Source organism: Coenobita brevimanus, chromosome 57 (assembly GCF_032717465.1).
Source record: "Coenobita brevimanus isolate Jiangsu-jjx chromosome 57, ASM3271746v2, whole genome shotgun sequence".
In the NCBI taxonomy this organism is placed as follows: domain Eukaryota; kingdom Metazoa; phylum Arthropoda; class Malacostraca; order Decapoda; family Coenobitidae; genus Coenobita; species Coenobita brevimanus.
Genome location: NC_137010.1, coordinates 20,275,364 through 20,292,064, shown reverse-complemented (window position 1 = coordinate 20,292,064; position 16,701 = coordinate 20,275,364). Strand labels below are relative to the sequence as shown.

General features: G+C 44.0%; 1 protein-coding gene across 1 annotated transcript in view; it reads right to left on the bottom strand.

Annotated features, from left to right (window-relative positions):
- LOC145402114 (uncharacterized) overlaps window positions 1–16,701 on the bottom strand; it is a 189,379-nt gene that overhangs the window by 103,732 nt on the left and 68,946 nt on the right. Inside the window, exons 8-9 of the mRNA XM_080274232.1 lie at window positions 9,631–9,807; window positions 2,703–2,952 (exon numbers count right to left, since the gene is read on the bottom strand). Of these exons, the coding sequence (XP_080130358.1) occupies window positions 2,703–2,952; window positions 9,631–9,807 (427 nt within the window). The remainder of the gene's footprint in view (window positions 1–2,702; window positions 2,953–9,630; window positions 9,808–16,701) is intronic.

Here is a 16,701-nt window from a genome sequence, read left to right as displayed (position 1 = left end):
AGAACCCCAGCGTGTAGGGGTTAAGGAGAAGAAAAAACTGTATGCTCAGTCGGTACGAAATGTGTTGGGAAGAGCGACATCAAACAAAAAATGTGGAACTGAATGCTAACTTACTAGAACATGTGGGATAAAAGTAATATTTTTCTGATTAGCAAAAACATTTTTGGTCCATTTCATCCCCTAAATTTGTGAAACCCATAAATTTTCATCTATAAACACAGCCTAAAGACCTTACTAATTCAATTCATATTCCTCTAGTTTGTTCTCCGTACTTTTCTATTTTGAGGGTGGTAAATTATCTTCTTTGCTGAAGTGTTTCCTCCCTCATCATCATCACACCTTAAGCCGTACCTACAACTGTTTCCGATATAATGGAAGAAACTCAAAATTAGCATGTAAACATCAGCGAAAACACCAGGGATGAAATGAACGCCTGGCTGCTTGGGAAGGCGGAGTAGGGTGGTGTAAACACACTGGTGACCTTCGTTCCATTACCACAATTGTTCGCAGTTTTTTATAGCTCGCCCTATTTAAATGTCACTGACATCAATACGGTAAAGCATTGTTCAAGGCCAGCAGCTATGAAGGGGTTACTGGAATACATCATTGTTTGTATCAATACTCTCTCTCTCTCACATATACACTTAAGAATGAACAATGGCAGTAAATGTAGACTTAACTTTAAGGAGGAGAATAACTATGCTCAGTCAGTCTGAAATGTGTTGGAAAGAGTGATATCTAACGAAGAATGTGGAACTCTAACGAAGGATGTGGAACTGAATGCTAAAGTACAAGAACATGTGGGATGAAAGAGTAATTTTTTTTTTATTAGCAAACATTTTTATTCCATTTCGTCCCCTACAACTGTGAAACCCATAAATTTTCGTCTATGCACACAGCCTAAAGACCTTACCAATTCATTTCATATTCCTCTAGTTTTCTATACTTTTCTAACTATTTTGAGGGTAGTAAATTACCTTCTCTTGCTGAAAGATTTCCTCCCTTAACGTACTCAAAGGTGGATTTTGTTTCCCACTTTCACAGCTGGAGCCCAGGCTAGGTTGGGTTAGGTTAAATTATTAGGTAGTTAAGCTTGGTTAGGTTAGGTTATCAGTCCCCTCACCAGACTCTGCCCCACCACCCTTGTGATCGAGTTGGGAGGAGGAGGTGTGAGTGGAGCGTAGACTCACACTCGTTTACCTGTGGCTCACTCGCTAGCAACCGGATGCTTGTTGTTTAAACAGGAGCTATCATACGGATGATTCAATGTATGTATCACTGTACCACTGAACCATTTGGTCAAGGCCTGGACATACCAAAACCAGGATAATCCGAACCTGGATAATCGAGCTTTCACTGTACTCATTACTCTTTGTCACTCACGGACAAACATTTTATAGATCTAAGAAACTGAGTCAGACCTCACCACACTCATTTTATCATTTAATCTGATGTTTTGCCTTTTGAGAACCTTATCTACATCATCATCAAAAATAATCTCTGATATTAGAAAATACTGTTCTCTTACAGCAATTATCATTAAAGATAGTGGTTATGGTCTTCATACTATGCTGGTCACACTGTAGTTGTTCAGATTTTTAAAACTTCCTTTCAATGGATAAAATATTATCACAGTCAAGAGGAATGAAGTCAATGAATGCACAGTGTGGCTGGATAGTGAGGAAATAGAAAATGTGAGTGCATTTAAGTACTGTACTTGGGTAGTGTGATGTGTAAGGATGGAAGTTTAGAGGATGATGTGCTTGAAAGGGTACAGCAGGGAAGAATGAGAGCTTGTTCAATGAAAGCAATGATACGAAACAGGGAAGTGAGCATGGAAATAAAAGAGTTGCTGCATGACAGTATTGTGATCCCCACTCTAACACATGGAAGCGAAGCTTGGCCCTTGTTGGAAGGACATGTCAAGGGTGAGAGCAGTGGAAATGAGTTACTTGAAAGGAGCATGTGGAATTACATGGACAGAGGAACTGACAAATGAGGAAGTGAAGGAGCATTATGGTGTGGATGAGACAGAAAAGATAAGGAGAAATACATGGAAGTGGTTTGGCCATGTGGAGGATGGAGAGAGAGAGAGACTGACTGGGAGAGGGTATGTGAGTGAAGTGGAGGGGGGGAGATGGAGGACAAGACCATGGATGAGATGGAGGGATGGAGTGGAGAGGTACCAGTATACGAGAGAGGGAGATGTAGATTGGGTGAGAGGGCGAAGAAATAGCAGGGGACAGGGAGACATGGAGACAATTTGTTTGTGGTCACCCCTTACAGAATTCAAGCATTTGGCTATATATAGATAAATCTTCCAAACACTCTTCAATGCGGTGGCATTCCTCTAGTTATTCATGATCCACATGAAACATGGTACAATTGGTTCTTGGGCACATACCCCTTGACATCTTTTTCACTGTTTGGATTTGGGCCTTTCAAAGGGTTTTAAGGGTAAGGATCAAACAATACACACACACACACATATTTTGGGATCTTAACTTCACAATTCATTAATCATTATAGCAATCTGCACAGAAATTTTGCCTTTTCTATATGTCTGTGTACTGCACCTGCATGGAGATCAGCCTGCACTCCCCTGGGAATGTTAGCACTCTTTATTCTAGAACACATTCACCATTTATTCAAGCCATCAAAATTCTCAGCTACTACTTGCAAGAAAATATTAAACAGCATACCTTGGATAAGTGTCCAACCCAAAGCGTGGTGGAACATACACTGAGGTGCTCTTTCTTGACTGGTGGAAGACCTCGTTTCTTCCTCTCCCTCTCCTTCTCTCGTTCCCTTTCCCGTTCCCTCTCTTTCTCTGGATCTAGCTTCTCCTTCTCTCTCTCTTTTTCACGTTCTCTCTCACGGTCGCGGTCACGGTCTCTGTCTCGGTCTCTTCTGTCTCTATCACGGTCACGTTCCCTGTCTCGAGATCGTGATCTGTAAGGGAATGCAATATTATTAACACTATTAAATAACTTAAAACTAAACATTACGAGGTCTCTTCAATGTGTCTGACTTTAAGCTCTAAAAAAAATAAATAGCTAACCTGTTGAGCTAGGACACTAATCCCCCTCAAAGTAGGCCCCTTCTGACTTGATTCACGTAGCCTAGTGTTCTTTCCACTGCCTGAAACATTTTTCAAAGTCAGTTTTTGGTATCTCCTGCAGATGTGTCATTGCATTTATCATGATTTTGTCTCTCAAATGAACATTGCTCAAGACATGTTGGAGTGTGCAAATCATGATCCACTCTTTCTGAATATGCTCAAGACATTTTGGAGCGTGCAAATCACGATCCACTCTTTCTGAATGTGCTCAAGACATGTTGGAGTGTGCAAATTGCAATCCAGACTTTCTGAATAGTTATCACTGGAGATGAGACTTGGGTATACAGATATGACACAGAAACCAAAGCATAGTCATCCCAGTGGAAGCATCCAGGGTCGCCTCGGCCAAAAATAGCTCAACATGTCCGCACCAAGATGAAATGCACGTTGACAGTTTTTTTCAAATATCTTGGTGTTGTGCATCATGAATACACACCAGAAGGTCAGACTATCAACAAACACTACTATCTTGACATTATCTCTTGTCTTCATGATGCAGTTTTGCGGAAAAGACCAGACATTTGGAATGCGGCAAGTTGGAACCTGCACCATAACAATGCCCCCATCCGTTCCTCTCAACTGATTCAGGAATTTTTGGCCAAGCACAACATCCTGCAGGTCTGGTAGGCTCCCTACTCATCACACATTGCTCTGTGCAACTTTTGGTTATTCCCCAAGCTCAAAACTCCACTGAAGAGTTCCCAGTCTGAGACGAGACGAGATCACAACAAATGTGATGAAGCACCTGCAGGATATATCAAAAACCAACTTTGAAAAATGTTTCAGGCAGTGGAAAGAACGCTGCGCTGCCTGTGTCTAGCCGGAAGGGGCCAATTTTGAGGGAGATTAAAGTCCTAGTTCAACAGGTTGGCTATTTATTTTTTCAGAGCCTAAGGTCGGACACTTACTGAACAGACCTCATATAGCTGTTAAATACATACACACATGATGTATTGCAGCACAAATCAGCTGTCTGTGTAAATGAGAGCCCTTAAGCAGTCCACTGAAACACAAGACCTCTCCATGGAGGAAGGGATGTATCCAAAAATTTGCTCATCCCATTGCTGGCCAAGTACCATACAAACTATGAAGGAATGTTGGTAATGAGATGTTCATTGCTCTGCTTGAATGTACGGACTTTATTCACCCAATAGCAGTATCTTTAAATCCAATTTAGATCCTCCAGTCTCTCTAAATGTCCTGCTTGTGGAGTTCTATCTTGCAGCAGTGAGCAGGGGTGAGTACTTCAACCTAGTAGGGCCAGACTAAATATGTGCAACCATACCAGAAGGGCCTACTAGCGAGAGGCAAACTAAAAGCACTCTTCCCCCCTCACTTCCCCCATTGGAGATGTCAATAAGCCAAGATGGGTATGTATAATGTTCCCCCTTCCCCCATCTCTCAATACCCTCAGAGTCAGAGCCCCAGCTTAAAAGGGTGGTGGCCCTTCGGGGATGGGGACGAGGAGGGTGTAGAGGAGAATGGCAAGGCCACCTCTCCCTCGATCCTCTTGAGCTGGAGCCCCAGCCAGAAAATGTGGAGGCCTTTCAGGGGTACAGACAAGAGGAGTAAAGAGGAAGATAGTCTTGACAGACTAGTGCGGAGTTTTGAATATGTCAGTGAGCATCGTACCCTGAGAGTAAATGAAGAAAAGAGTAAAGTGATGGTTACTGAGACAGAAAGTGCCTCCCGGTGTGATGTTAGTGAGAAAGGAGAGAGACTGGAACTGGTGAGAGATTTCATATACCTGGGTACATTGATAGAAAAAGAGAGGAAAATGTGCAAAAGAAGTGGAAAGTAGAATGCCACAAGGAAGGAAAGCAGTTGGTGCTAAGAAGGCCTTGAAAAAAATAAGGCTTGAGTGTTGCAGCTGCACGAGGCTTCCACGATGGAGTGTTAATGTCAACTTTAATATACGGATAAGAGACCATGGTGTGGCATGAAAATGAAATGTCAAGGGTAAGAGCAATGGAAATGGGACTGCTGAGGAGTACAGAGAGTGGATAGGATACGAAATAATATGATTCGTAAAAGATGCGGAGTGAGGAAATCTCTGGACACCAGAATCAAAGAGTGTACTGAGATAGTATAGTCGCTTGGAGAGAATGGATAAAAACTGAGTAGTGAAAATAGTATATCTGAGCGAATTTGAAGGAGGGAGGAGGTGAGGTGGAGAAGGTGGAGGGATATGATGAATGAGTATCTGAGGAGAGGTATGGAAGTCAGTGAGACTAGGGGACTGCCTAGACATTGGGTTGGCTGGGTGAATGTTGTGAGAAGAAGTGCACGATCAGTGATTTGGTACTCCTTTTAACCCGTTATCACCCGACCAGTCCAAGATGCCAACAAGAGGCCTATTTTGCCTTGTGGACAAGACGGTGTTAGGCCTATGAGGCTGGTTGCCCATGACATCTCAGTTTGAGACATGCTCTTGCCATGTGAGGTGCAACTGTGTGGTTCCTGTCTCTACCATAGAGTTAGAGCCCCATTGTCCAGAATCCCAGACATGCCTGGTGCACAGAAACATATCCTTCATTTTGCAACATAGCAAACAGCAACCCATGCAAGGAACTAGAGCGTCACATGCGGCGTGTGGACTCCACGTGTGCCAAGTTTCAGTGGCATACCTCAAAACTGAGGCTGGCTGTGATCCTTAGAAGATAAAAGTCATTTTTTCTCCCATTTTTGACAACATTTTTTTTTTTTTTTTTTTTTTTTTTTTTTTTATGCTAGTTTCATTTTGAAATGTAAGTAACAGATAATTTACTTCAGAAATGGATGCATTTCAAGTAAGAAATATAGGAATAAAATTTGTGCCATTTCTACAGTATACAGTATATATATTTTTTTACCAACAAAGTTTGTCGGGAATCCCGTAAATGCCTGGTATTAACGGAAGATTCCTAGGTCTGGTGATTAAGGGTTAACGTGACAGCGTTTGGATTGACTCCATCAGTTAAGCTACAGAATGTTGTGAAAGTTTTGGGCGTATCATATTAAGCCAAGATTCCGGGGGCTTGAATGATGAGTGAATGGGAGGCGTGGCCCATTGAACTGGGCAAACTTGGGATGTCAGGACACTGCTTCTCCTCACCCTGCCCTACGGTGGGAAAGGAGGCACGGATGATGATGATGATTATGATGATGATGATGACGATGATATATATCCTGTATATATATTTTGTGTATACCTCCATATATAGGTACCGGGTATACCTCAATATACAATACCCCTAGATGGGATAACCTGACTTAACGATGGAGGTAGAAATACCACCATACCCCACCCACGATGGCCAAACCCCAGTTTAATGATGGGTGTTCATTTTTTTCTACTGATTTTCAATATATTTTAGACTAAAATTGTGTGTTTAGGTTGATTTATAAACTGTTTTTAGACTTAGATTAATGTGTTTTAGCCACTGCTGTTGTGAACATTGTCACTTGGGGGTACAGTTTACTAAGCCTGATATTTTCCTGACTTATACTTGACAATTTTCAGGTTTTATTTCTTAGTTGTAGTGAGTTACTTACAGGTGTTAGGATTGGGTTAGCTTCTTTTATGGCTGTTAGGCCATTTAGATTGGCCTTAAACTTGGTTTTGGACTCATTTGGGTGAGTTTAGTACTTGGTTGGGGAGCAAACCCAAGGCTCAAAAACGCAACCCTATACCTTACACGTTAAATCTACCCCGAGATACGATACCCCGGCAAACGATGGGTTTTTACTTAACCAAATGCGTTGTAAAACCGCGGTACTGATTATATATATACTGTACTGGTATATATACACTGCATACTTATACTGTGTATATGTGAATGTACATCTATCTATCTACTGCCAGATGCCTTAATCCCTTATACGGGGTGGTCACAAACAAATCACCTCCACGTCACCCTGTCCCCCGCCATTTCAATGCCCCGCTCCCAATTCACACACTCCTCTCTCATATACATCTCCACTCCATCCATCCATCTCATCCTTGGCCTTCCCTTCCCACTCTCTCCCTCCACCTCACTCACATACACTCTCCTTGTCAGTCTCTCACTCATTTCCACTGCTCTCACTCTTGACTTGTGTCCCTCCAACAATGTCCAAGCTTCACTTCCATATGTCAGAGTCGGTATAACAATACTGTCATGTACCGTAATAACTTTTTCACTTCCATGCTCACCTCCCTACTTCTTATCACTGTCATCAAGGAACCAGCAACCTTTCTTCCTTGTTGTACCCTTTCATGCACTTCACCCTCCAAACTTCCACCCTTACTCATCACACTACCCAAGTACTTAAACGTACTCACATTCTCCATTTCCTCCCCATCCACTCTCACTGTACATTCACTGACTTCACTTCTCTCAAAGACCATCACTTTACTCTTCCCTACATTCACCTTAAATTCTGTTTCTTACACATTCTCCCAAACTCATCCACAAAGCCTTGCAGCTCCCCTTCGTCTTCACTTAACAACACAGTATCATCCGGAAACAACAGTACAGGGAGTTTCAAAACACTATCCTCTCTCACTAGGGACACTCCAACATCCACTGCCCTACCTTGTATCTCCTTTATAACCCCATCAATATACAGACTGAACAACCATGGAGACATGACATCCTTGTTTCAATCCAACCTTCAAAGAGAAAAATTCACTCAGTTCACCATCCACATGCACTGTAGCTTTAGCACCCTCATACGTATTTTTCACGGCCTTCAACAACTTCACATCTACTCCATATGTTCTTAATACTTTCCACAATCTTTGTCTATCCACCCTCTCATATGCTTTATCCAAATCCATGAAGGCCGCATACAAATTCTTTCCTTTCTCTAGAAACTTTTCCACTAAAGATATAAGAATGAATATCAGATCTACACAACCTCTTCCCTTCCTAAAACCTTCCTGTTCTTCTCCAACTAATTCCTCTGTTATTTCCCTAACTCTGTCAATAAGTATCCTACTAAGTACTTTTCCTGTTACATTAAGAAGGCAAATGCCCCTATGATTACCACACACTTCTTTTTCCTTTTTCCTTTGTACAGGGGAATAACTACACCTGACTTCCAATCCTCTGGGACTATACCTTCCTCCCAGGCCAATTTGCACATCTTCCACATCCATTCTACTACTACCTCTCCCACATGCTTTAGTATTTCACCACACACTCTATAAATTCCTGGTGCTTTCCACATTTTAACTTTCTTCATTGCCTCCACAACTTCCATCCTACTGATTTCTTCCTCTCTGCTCACATCCCTCCTTCTACCAGCCATTCCCCAGCCACTTATACTTGCATTACTTTGATTCTCTATGTTCAACAATTCATTAATGTGTTCTCTCCATCTGCTCACTTTTTCTCCCTTGTCCACCAGTAATCTACCATTTCTATCTTTCACTTCCCGACTAACTTCTTTAACACCCTGTCTAACTCTCTTTGCCTCTTTCAAGAACATTTTCTTACATTCCTTTCACTTTACACTCAAATTCCTTCCATATTCTTTATCCACTATCTTCTTACTCTCTCTTACTAATCTATTCACATCTCTACATATAACTCTCTCTTCCGTCTCTCAATTTCTTCGACGCCCGTTTCCACTCACTATATGCTTTCTTCTTTTGTGCCACAACCTCTCTCACCTCATCAGTCCACCATGCTATTCCCTGCATCCCCTTTCATCTTCTCTTCACCCCCCACACCACCTCACATGCTGCACAGATTTCTTCTGTGAATATCTTGCACACACCTTCCACGTCCCCCATCTGCTCCAATCTTTAATGGTATTTACCCAATCGTTCCTCCACTTCCGTCTTATATTCTGCCTTTTTTCCAACCTCTTGTAGCTTTTCTACCCTCCTTGTAAGAACTACTTCCTCCTGTCCTTCCCTTCTTCTATTTCTCCATTTTGTTTGGACTTTGATTCTGACCACCACCAAATATTCATTAACAATAGTTTTCACGGGAAATGCATCAAACTTCGATGTGTCATAGAGGTGTGTATGCTTGCTCTGTGAAATGATTGGCAACACTGTCTCGTCTATTTCGTGGTTGCCAGAGAAGATAATGCAATCATGTGTTGCCAGCATTTTTTTTTTTTTTTTTTTTTTTAATAGCTTTAGGCGATTTAGTCAAAAACTGTTGGTAGTATCAAAACTTCAAAAACAAGTTGAAAAAGCTCATGAAATTCTACATCTAGACAGATGCAGTGCTCTTGCATGGTGCATGCAAAATTTCTCACAAGGATGGCAGGAATATTTTTCAAAGTGATTTTTACCCTTGATCAGTTTATTCTCACTGCATTTCTGTAATTCACTCAACAGTTTTGTGTGTAATTATTTGCTTATGTTACAGAAGAAACACTATTGATATAACTAATTTCCAGGGGCTAATTTGTCCACTGAACCTTTTCTTTTCAGGCAGCTCCCTAAGCTGGGTTCTCTACTCTGTTTATGTTCCAGAAACTTATTGGAAACTTACAGTTCCCGAGAGGGTTAACACAATATGACTGACCTCCTCCTGCGTGATCGTGATGATGATCGTCGGCCTCTGGAGCGTGACCTGGAACGGCGGTGACGTGATCGAGACCGAGATCGTGACCGTGACCTGCTCCTTCGTCTCCGCCTTGACCTTGATCTTGACCGTGAACGGCTGCGGCGGCGACGTTCACTGTCACGCTCCTCATGATGGCTGAGGAAAGATAATGGTCATATGCTAGAATAACCTGCAGTTAAAAACACCATCACCACCACCATCCCAACCCTAAATCCCAACTAAACAACTGGGTGATGGAATTCACTAACAAAAAGAAATACGGTAAATGTATCATTAAGGTAGAAGAAAGGTAGAAGAACTAACACACAATATTCTGACTCCAACTCAAAATAAAAACCACATTCATATACAGGTCTGTTCAAGAAGTATCCAACCTTAGGCTCTAAAAAAAATAAATAGCTAACCTGTTGAGCTAGGACACTAATCCCCCTCGAAGTAGTAGGCCCCTTTTGACTTGACACAAGTAGCCCAGCATTCTTTCCACTGACTGAAACATTTTTCTAAGTCAGTTTTCAGTATCTCCTGCAGGTACAGTAGAAGCTTGATTTAACAAACACCGATTTAGTGGAAGCCCGAGATAATGGAATCTTCTTCATTTTCTTCCTTTTTTTTTAAGGTGGGGGCGCCCATCACACACCCAATTAGTGTGGCGGTACTCTTGTTTTAGGGTAGCTCTACACTGAGCGGCAAACCAAATGATTTCCTGTATACCAGGAAATCACTGACAACACTGGGTGGTAACCTTGTAACTAACTAACATGTGTTCCCTACATGACAAGTGGGTTGGTGGAGGGTTAGTGCCCCTCCCAGGGAAACAACTAAAAATACACACAGGAAGCCTCAGACCAGGACTGACCAACAGGTGACGACTAAGGATCGAACAAAGGACATGATACGGATTGCGACGTGGAATGTACGGGATGCAAATGATGAGGTGAAAGACAGAAAGATTGTCCAGGTGCTTGAGGGAACAAAAGTGAATGTATGTGGATTAACTGAAACTAAATGGAGAGGTGTGACAGTGAGAGAATGGGAGCATGGATGGGGCAGGTTATATGCCCCGGAGTGGGTGAGAATGAGAGGGCAAAAGGAGGAGTGTGTATTGTTGTGAGTAACCGATGGAAGGAGAACATAAAAGAGTATGGATCAGTTGGCTCAAGGATTGTGTGGGTAAGACTGAAAGTTGAACTACAAATGTGTGTGTGTGTGTGTGTGTGTGTGTGTGTGTGTGTGTGTGTGTGTGTGTGTGTGTGTGTGTGTGTGTGTGTGTGTGTGTGTGCACGCGCGCGCACCAATGCAAAATTATGCAAGCAGTGAAAGAAGAATTCTGGACAAATGTGGAAGCATGCATGGAAAAGTCTGAAAGGAATGAGAGAGTGTTCTTGATTGGAGATATGAATGAAAAAAGCAGGGAATGTGAAAGTGGATGGAGTAGCTGGTGAGTGGGGTGTGCCTGCAGAAGTGGATGAGAATGGCAGTTCTCTAGTGGACATTGTGCCGGGAGGGGGTTGGTGATAGCCAATACCCTCTTCAGACATAAAATCATCCACAGGTATACATGGAGAGTGATGAGAAGGGTGCATGGTGAACTGAATGAACGGAAGACAATGATCGATAATGTGTGTGTGGATGATACAATGAGGTGTGTAATAGATGCAAGAGCACATAGAGATTGGGGGAATGGACTCTCTGACCACCACTTGGCGGTGGTTAAAGTCAGGTTTCAAATGAAATGGAGGAATTGAAGAAGGAAAGGACAGGAGGAAGTAGTTCATACAACGAAGGTAGAAAGGTTACAAGAGGATGGACAAAAGGTAGAATATAAGAGAGAAATGGAGGAGCGATTAGGTAAATATGATTTAGAGCACATGGGGGACGTGGAAGGTGCATGCAAGATATTTGCAGAAATCTGTGCAGCATGTGAGGTGGTGTGGGGAGTGAAGAGAAGATGAAAGGGGGTGCAAGAAACAGCATGGTGGAATGAAGAGGTGAGACAGGTTGTGGCACACAAGAGGAAAGCATATAGTGAGTCGATGAGAAACGGGTGTGAAGGAAGTTAAGAGACAGAAGAGAGAGGTGAAATGAATAGTATGAGAGAGTAAGAAGAGAGTGGATGCGGAATTTGGAAGGAAATTAAAAGTGGAGGGAATGTAACAAAATGTTCTAGAAAGAGGTAATGAGAGTCAGACAGGGTTATACAGAAGTTGATCAGGGAGCGAAAGATAAAAGTGGTAGATTACTGGTGGACAAGGGAGAAAAAGTGAGCAGATGGAGAGAACACTTTAACCCCTAAAACGCGGCTGTGTACGGGCGATCCCCCCGCTGTGGCGGGGTTGTAGCGGGGTCTGAGTACCTGTGGAAAAATATTTGCCAAAAATCATAGATTAACCCTAGAGCATTAAAATTTTTATGGCATATAGTACTTACATTCAGCTTTCTCCTGAGCCACGTGTTGAGCCTTCGTTGACTACCAAAGGACTTGTGAAGACTTGCAAAGTTGGGTAACAAAGTCTTCACTCTCACACCTCCAGAAACCCGGTTTTCTTTCTACCACAGCCTCAATCTGTCACAGTACACTTTATACAACAACGTACAGGTTGTTTGGAATCCGTATTTGTAAATAAGCACTGAAAATAAGGCTAAAATGAACGGAGCGCACGGCCGACATGCAGCGCGGTGGCGATCTTCCCGTCAATATTGTCACATTTGCCTTTTCTCGGCAAAAAACACGTATACTACATTTTTTTTCATCATAGGACTTCGCAAACGTTTGCCTGTCACTATTACGGCCATAAAAATCACTGTCACTGCCAGTATTGTGGATTGGGACTGAGGAAGACCACCGCGGCGCAAGTTTATTCAGCCTTACGGCAGGCACTTTATTCTCGCTCCTGTCGGCCACTCGCACTTCATTTCTATCGCTCACTTTCACTGTATCTGTTCTTTTTTTTTGCCTTATTCATCAGTGTCACTGTCCAGTGTTATAAAAATAATATTTTCTAGACAACAAACTGTCACTGTCAGAACATAGAATAGGAAAATATGCTTTCATCTTCTTACACCGGAGTGACTGTCACTCGCAATACTTATATTATTACTATGTACAATTATTTACACCAAAAAACACTGTCACTGTCAGTGCTTTTACAAGTACATACACTAATTTACACTCATCAGGCTGTCACTGTCAGCACGTAAAAGAAAACTAAACAATATTATCACTGTCACTCTCAGTATTATTTCAAAGAATCTTACCCTTATTTTCAAAATCTACTTAGGTTGTGGTAGTCAAAGAAACACGGGTAAGCACAGAGGGGAACTTTGCACTCTTTGCACTGCAAGGAGGTGCGCCTAAAGGTTCTTTCCTGCCTGGTAGTGTGGCTGCACACATGACACCTCCTCAGTGCTTTCCCCCTCTTTGCAGTGGCTGGCAGTGGCTCCAGGCGGTGTCGCTGAAGGCAGGCCATACACTGTAGGCGGTCTGGAGGTGTGTGAGGGTGGCGTTTGGGACCTGTAGAAAGAACCTGGCCGTAACGCTGAAGCAGCTGGTAGACACAAGTCTTGGAAAATCGTCTGAGAGAGTAGTTGGCTGGCTTCCTGTTCTTGATTTTGTACAGGATGAAGGCGTTCAACATGCACATATCAATCAAGTGCAAGAACACCTTCCTGTACCAACGACGATTTTTCCTCAGGCAGTCAATCTCTCCAATCATCATATCAGACTTGTCCACCAGCCGCATATTGACGTTATGGTCAATGACAGCATCAGGCTTCATCACAGGCTCGCCAGTCCTTCTGTCGACCTTCCCTGTTGCCAGCATTTCACCCTTGTGTACCGTGGTGAGCATGTTCACGGATCTCTTATCATGCCACCTGATCGCAAGCATCTTGTCAGATTTCTTCAGGTGCACGTCTCCCCGCTTTGACTTTTCAGCCTCGGGGAAGGCAGGGTAATGTGCCCTTTTACTTCTGACAGTGCCACAGGAGCCGACGCCGTGTTCAGAAAGGTACTTGGCGAGTTTAGGAGCGGTATAGTAATTGTCCATATACAGGACATGATTCTCGCCAAAGTACTTTTCCAAAAGCACTTTCACCACAGAACCAGAGAATCCAAGGGGGTCAGTCTTATCCAAATCGACATTGCTGGCGGTGTAAATGACGAAGTCAAGGATGAACCCCGTCTTGCAGTCGCACAGCACGAAAAACTTGATTCCAAAGCGGTGGCGTTTGCTTGGAATGTACTGGACGAACCGAAGACGGCCCCTGAACAATACCAAAGACTCGTCAATCACGACTTTCTTGAACGGGCGCAAGAACCTCGTAAACTTATCCTTGATCGTGTTCAGGATTCCCCTCACTTTCCATAATGGGTCAGTTTGGGAAGGCTCATCATTGTTCGCGAAGTGAAGATAAGTCATCAGCTGCCTAAAACGATCGCGGCTCATGTATTTATTGAAAATGGGTGTTGGGCACAGCTCGTCGGAAGTCCAGTATTCTTCTAACTTGTGTTTCCAGTTGTGCGGCATTAGCAACATCAATCCAATAAATACAAAAAGCTCGCGGATCGTAAGAGGCACCCATGCTGCCATCCGCGACGTGGATGGCGTGGCCGCCTCACCTTCTCCTTCGCGAACTGGAGCACATTGCCCCTCGTACCTGTTTGTCTCGGTACAGATGTGCTCCATAACCTCGTCGTCAAGGAAGGCCAACAGGTAGTCAAGGCATTCACCATCCTCGTCCACAGGGAAGTCAGCCTGAAGTCCACACTCACTGTCGTCAAAGGGCAGATCCTCAGGCACAAAATCTGATCCCTCTGACCACACGAAGGCATCCAGCATTCCCTGCCTAGGCTGGGAGGTGCTTGGGGCGGCGGGGGGTGAGGCAGGTCGTGTGGGAGTGGGTGAGGCAGGCGGGGCAACAGTAGGTGAGGCAGAGGCTATCCCAGGTCGTGTTGGTGTTGTGGTGGTGGTGGTGGTGGTGGTGGTGGGAGGGACATTATCACTGGGCTCAAGGTCACTCGCGGTGGCGTGACTCCTGAGTTGCCTAGTGCGAGTTAGCCCTATACTAGGGGACTTAACTCTACCAACACGAACACTAGGCCTACGAAAACCTCTCAAACGTAAAGATGCTCTTTTACTTCCCTTTCTCGGTGGTGAAGGAGACTCCGACGACTCAAGAGACAGGACAGCAGAGGAGGAGGACGAGAGAACAGGGCTGGGAGTACGTGGCGGGCTTGCGGTGGCGTGACGTGGCGTAGGGGACAATGGCGGTGAGCTGGGGTCACCGCTCCTTTTCCGTTTTTCCCCCTTCCCATACTCGAGGCCCCTTCTCACCGGAGCCTTCCCTGTTGAGGTGCTGGGCACTGACACAGTCTCCTCCGGCACAGAAACAATCACTTCTGGCCCGGACTCTGCACTGGATTGTGTGTCAGACTCAGCCAGGCTCGACCACACACCGACGTCACTGCCATAGTCCATTGAGGCTTTCAAAAGTTCTGAGGCTATTGCAGAGTCACTTAGCCCCTTAGTAGTTCCTGGTAAGGTTTTGAAGGGGGTTGTGGTCACAAAACCCTTTTTCGGAGGGCTAGAAGGCACAGACTTGGAAGAGCTCGAGTTAGACATGGTGTCACCGTGGCAGATTTGCGTGGACTGACGCTATTCTGGGGCAAACCGCGTGAAAAAATGACAGTGTGACAACTGGGGAAACAAGCGTTTCCCAGTAGTAAAAAGTGCTTGCGAGATGACGGCGCAGATTGACACGTATCAGCCGTCCGCGCGTTGCCATATCGCACGACGAGGGAGGGCCGCGCATCTGTGCGTCGGTGGGTTAAAAAAATGAGACTCGGCAACAACCGAGGTCAGTAGTACAAAGGTCAAGTGTGCTAAACGTAGCTCACGGGTGGCGGGACTGATAGACAATACCAGCTGGAGCATGCTTGCCCGCGGTTATTCAAAATTAACTCAAATCGCAAACGCGACGACCCGCCGTTCTGCCCTTTGGGCCGACCGTCGCAAATGCGACGATCCGCGTTTTAGGGGTTAAGGAACTGCTGAACATAAAGAATGAATGCAATGCAAGTATAAGTGGCTAGGGAATGGCTGGGAGAAGGAGGGATGTGCGAAGAGAGGAGGAAATCAGTAGGATGGAGGTTATGGAAGCAATGAATAAAGTCAAAATGAGGAAAGCACCAGGAATTGATGAAGTGTGTGGTGAAATGCTGAAGCATGGGGGAGAGATAGTATTAGAATGGATGTGGATGATGTGCAGATTGGCCTAGGAGGAAGGTAAAGTCCCGGAGGATTGGAAGTCGGGTATAATTATTCCCCTATTCAATGGAAATGGGGAAAAAGAAGTGTGTGGTAACCACAGAAGCATTTGTCTACATAGTGTAAGTGGAGAAGTATATGGTAGGATACTTACTGACTGAGTTAGGGAAATAACAGAGGAATTATATAGAGAAGAACAGGGAGATTTTAGGAAGGAAGTGGTTGTGTAGATCAGATAATCGTTCTTAGGCCTTTAGTGAAAAAGTTTCTAGAGAGGGGAATGAAGTTGTATGTGGCCTTCATGGATTTGGATAAAGCATATGACAGGGTGGATAGGCATGGATTGTGGAAAGTATTAAGAATACAGTAAAAGTCCCCTCATTCAGTATCTGGTCTTACGGTATTTCCGGTCTTTTGGTGGTTTTAATAAGTACAGTAGTCCCATTACGAAAGCTCTCTGCTCATCCAGCAAACATGCTGAGACAATCGGCACCCGTGACGGGATCGCCAGCTCGTCGCTGGTAACGTGCACTCATAGTTGCAAACTTGGTGCTGTTGGCGCTAGATCCAACACTTTTCATAATAAGTTAGTGCCAATAAATATTAAATTTTCTTCTACAGTATATCAAGTGTGTTCCGAAGTCCAATTAACCGCGAAAATTTGAACAGTTTACCTGTAGCTTAGTGCATTTTAAAGTTGAGCTTAGCGCTTTTAAAGATTTCTGCTTGCCAGCAACGCATGCGTCATCGGCCATCATAACTT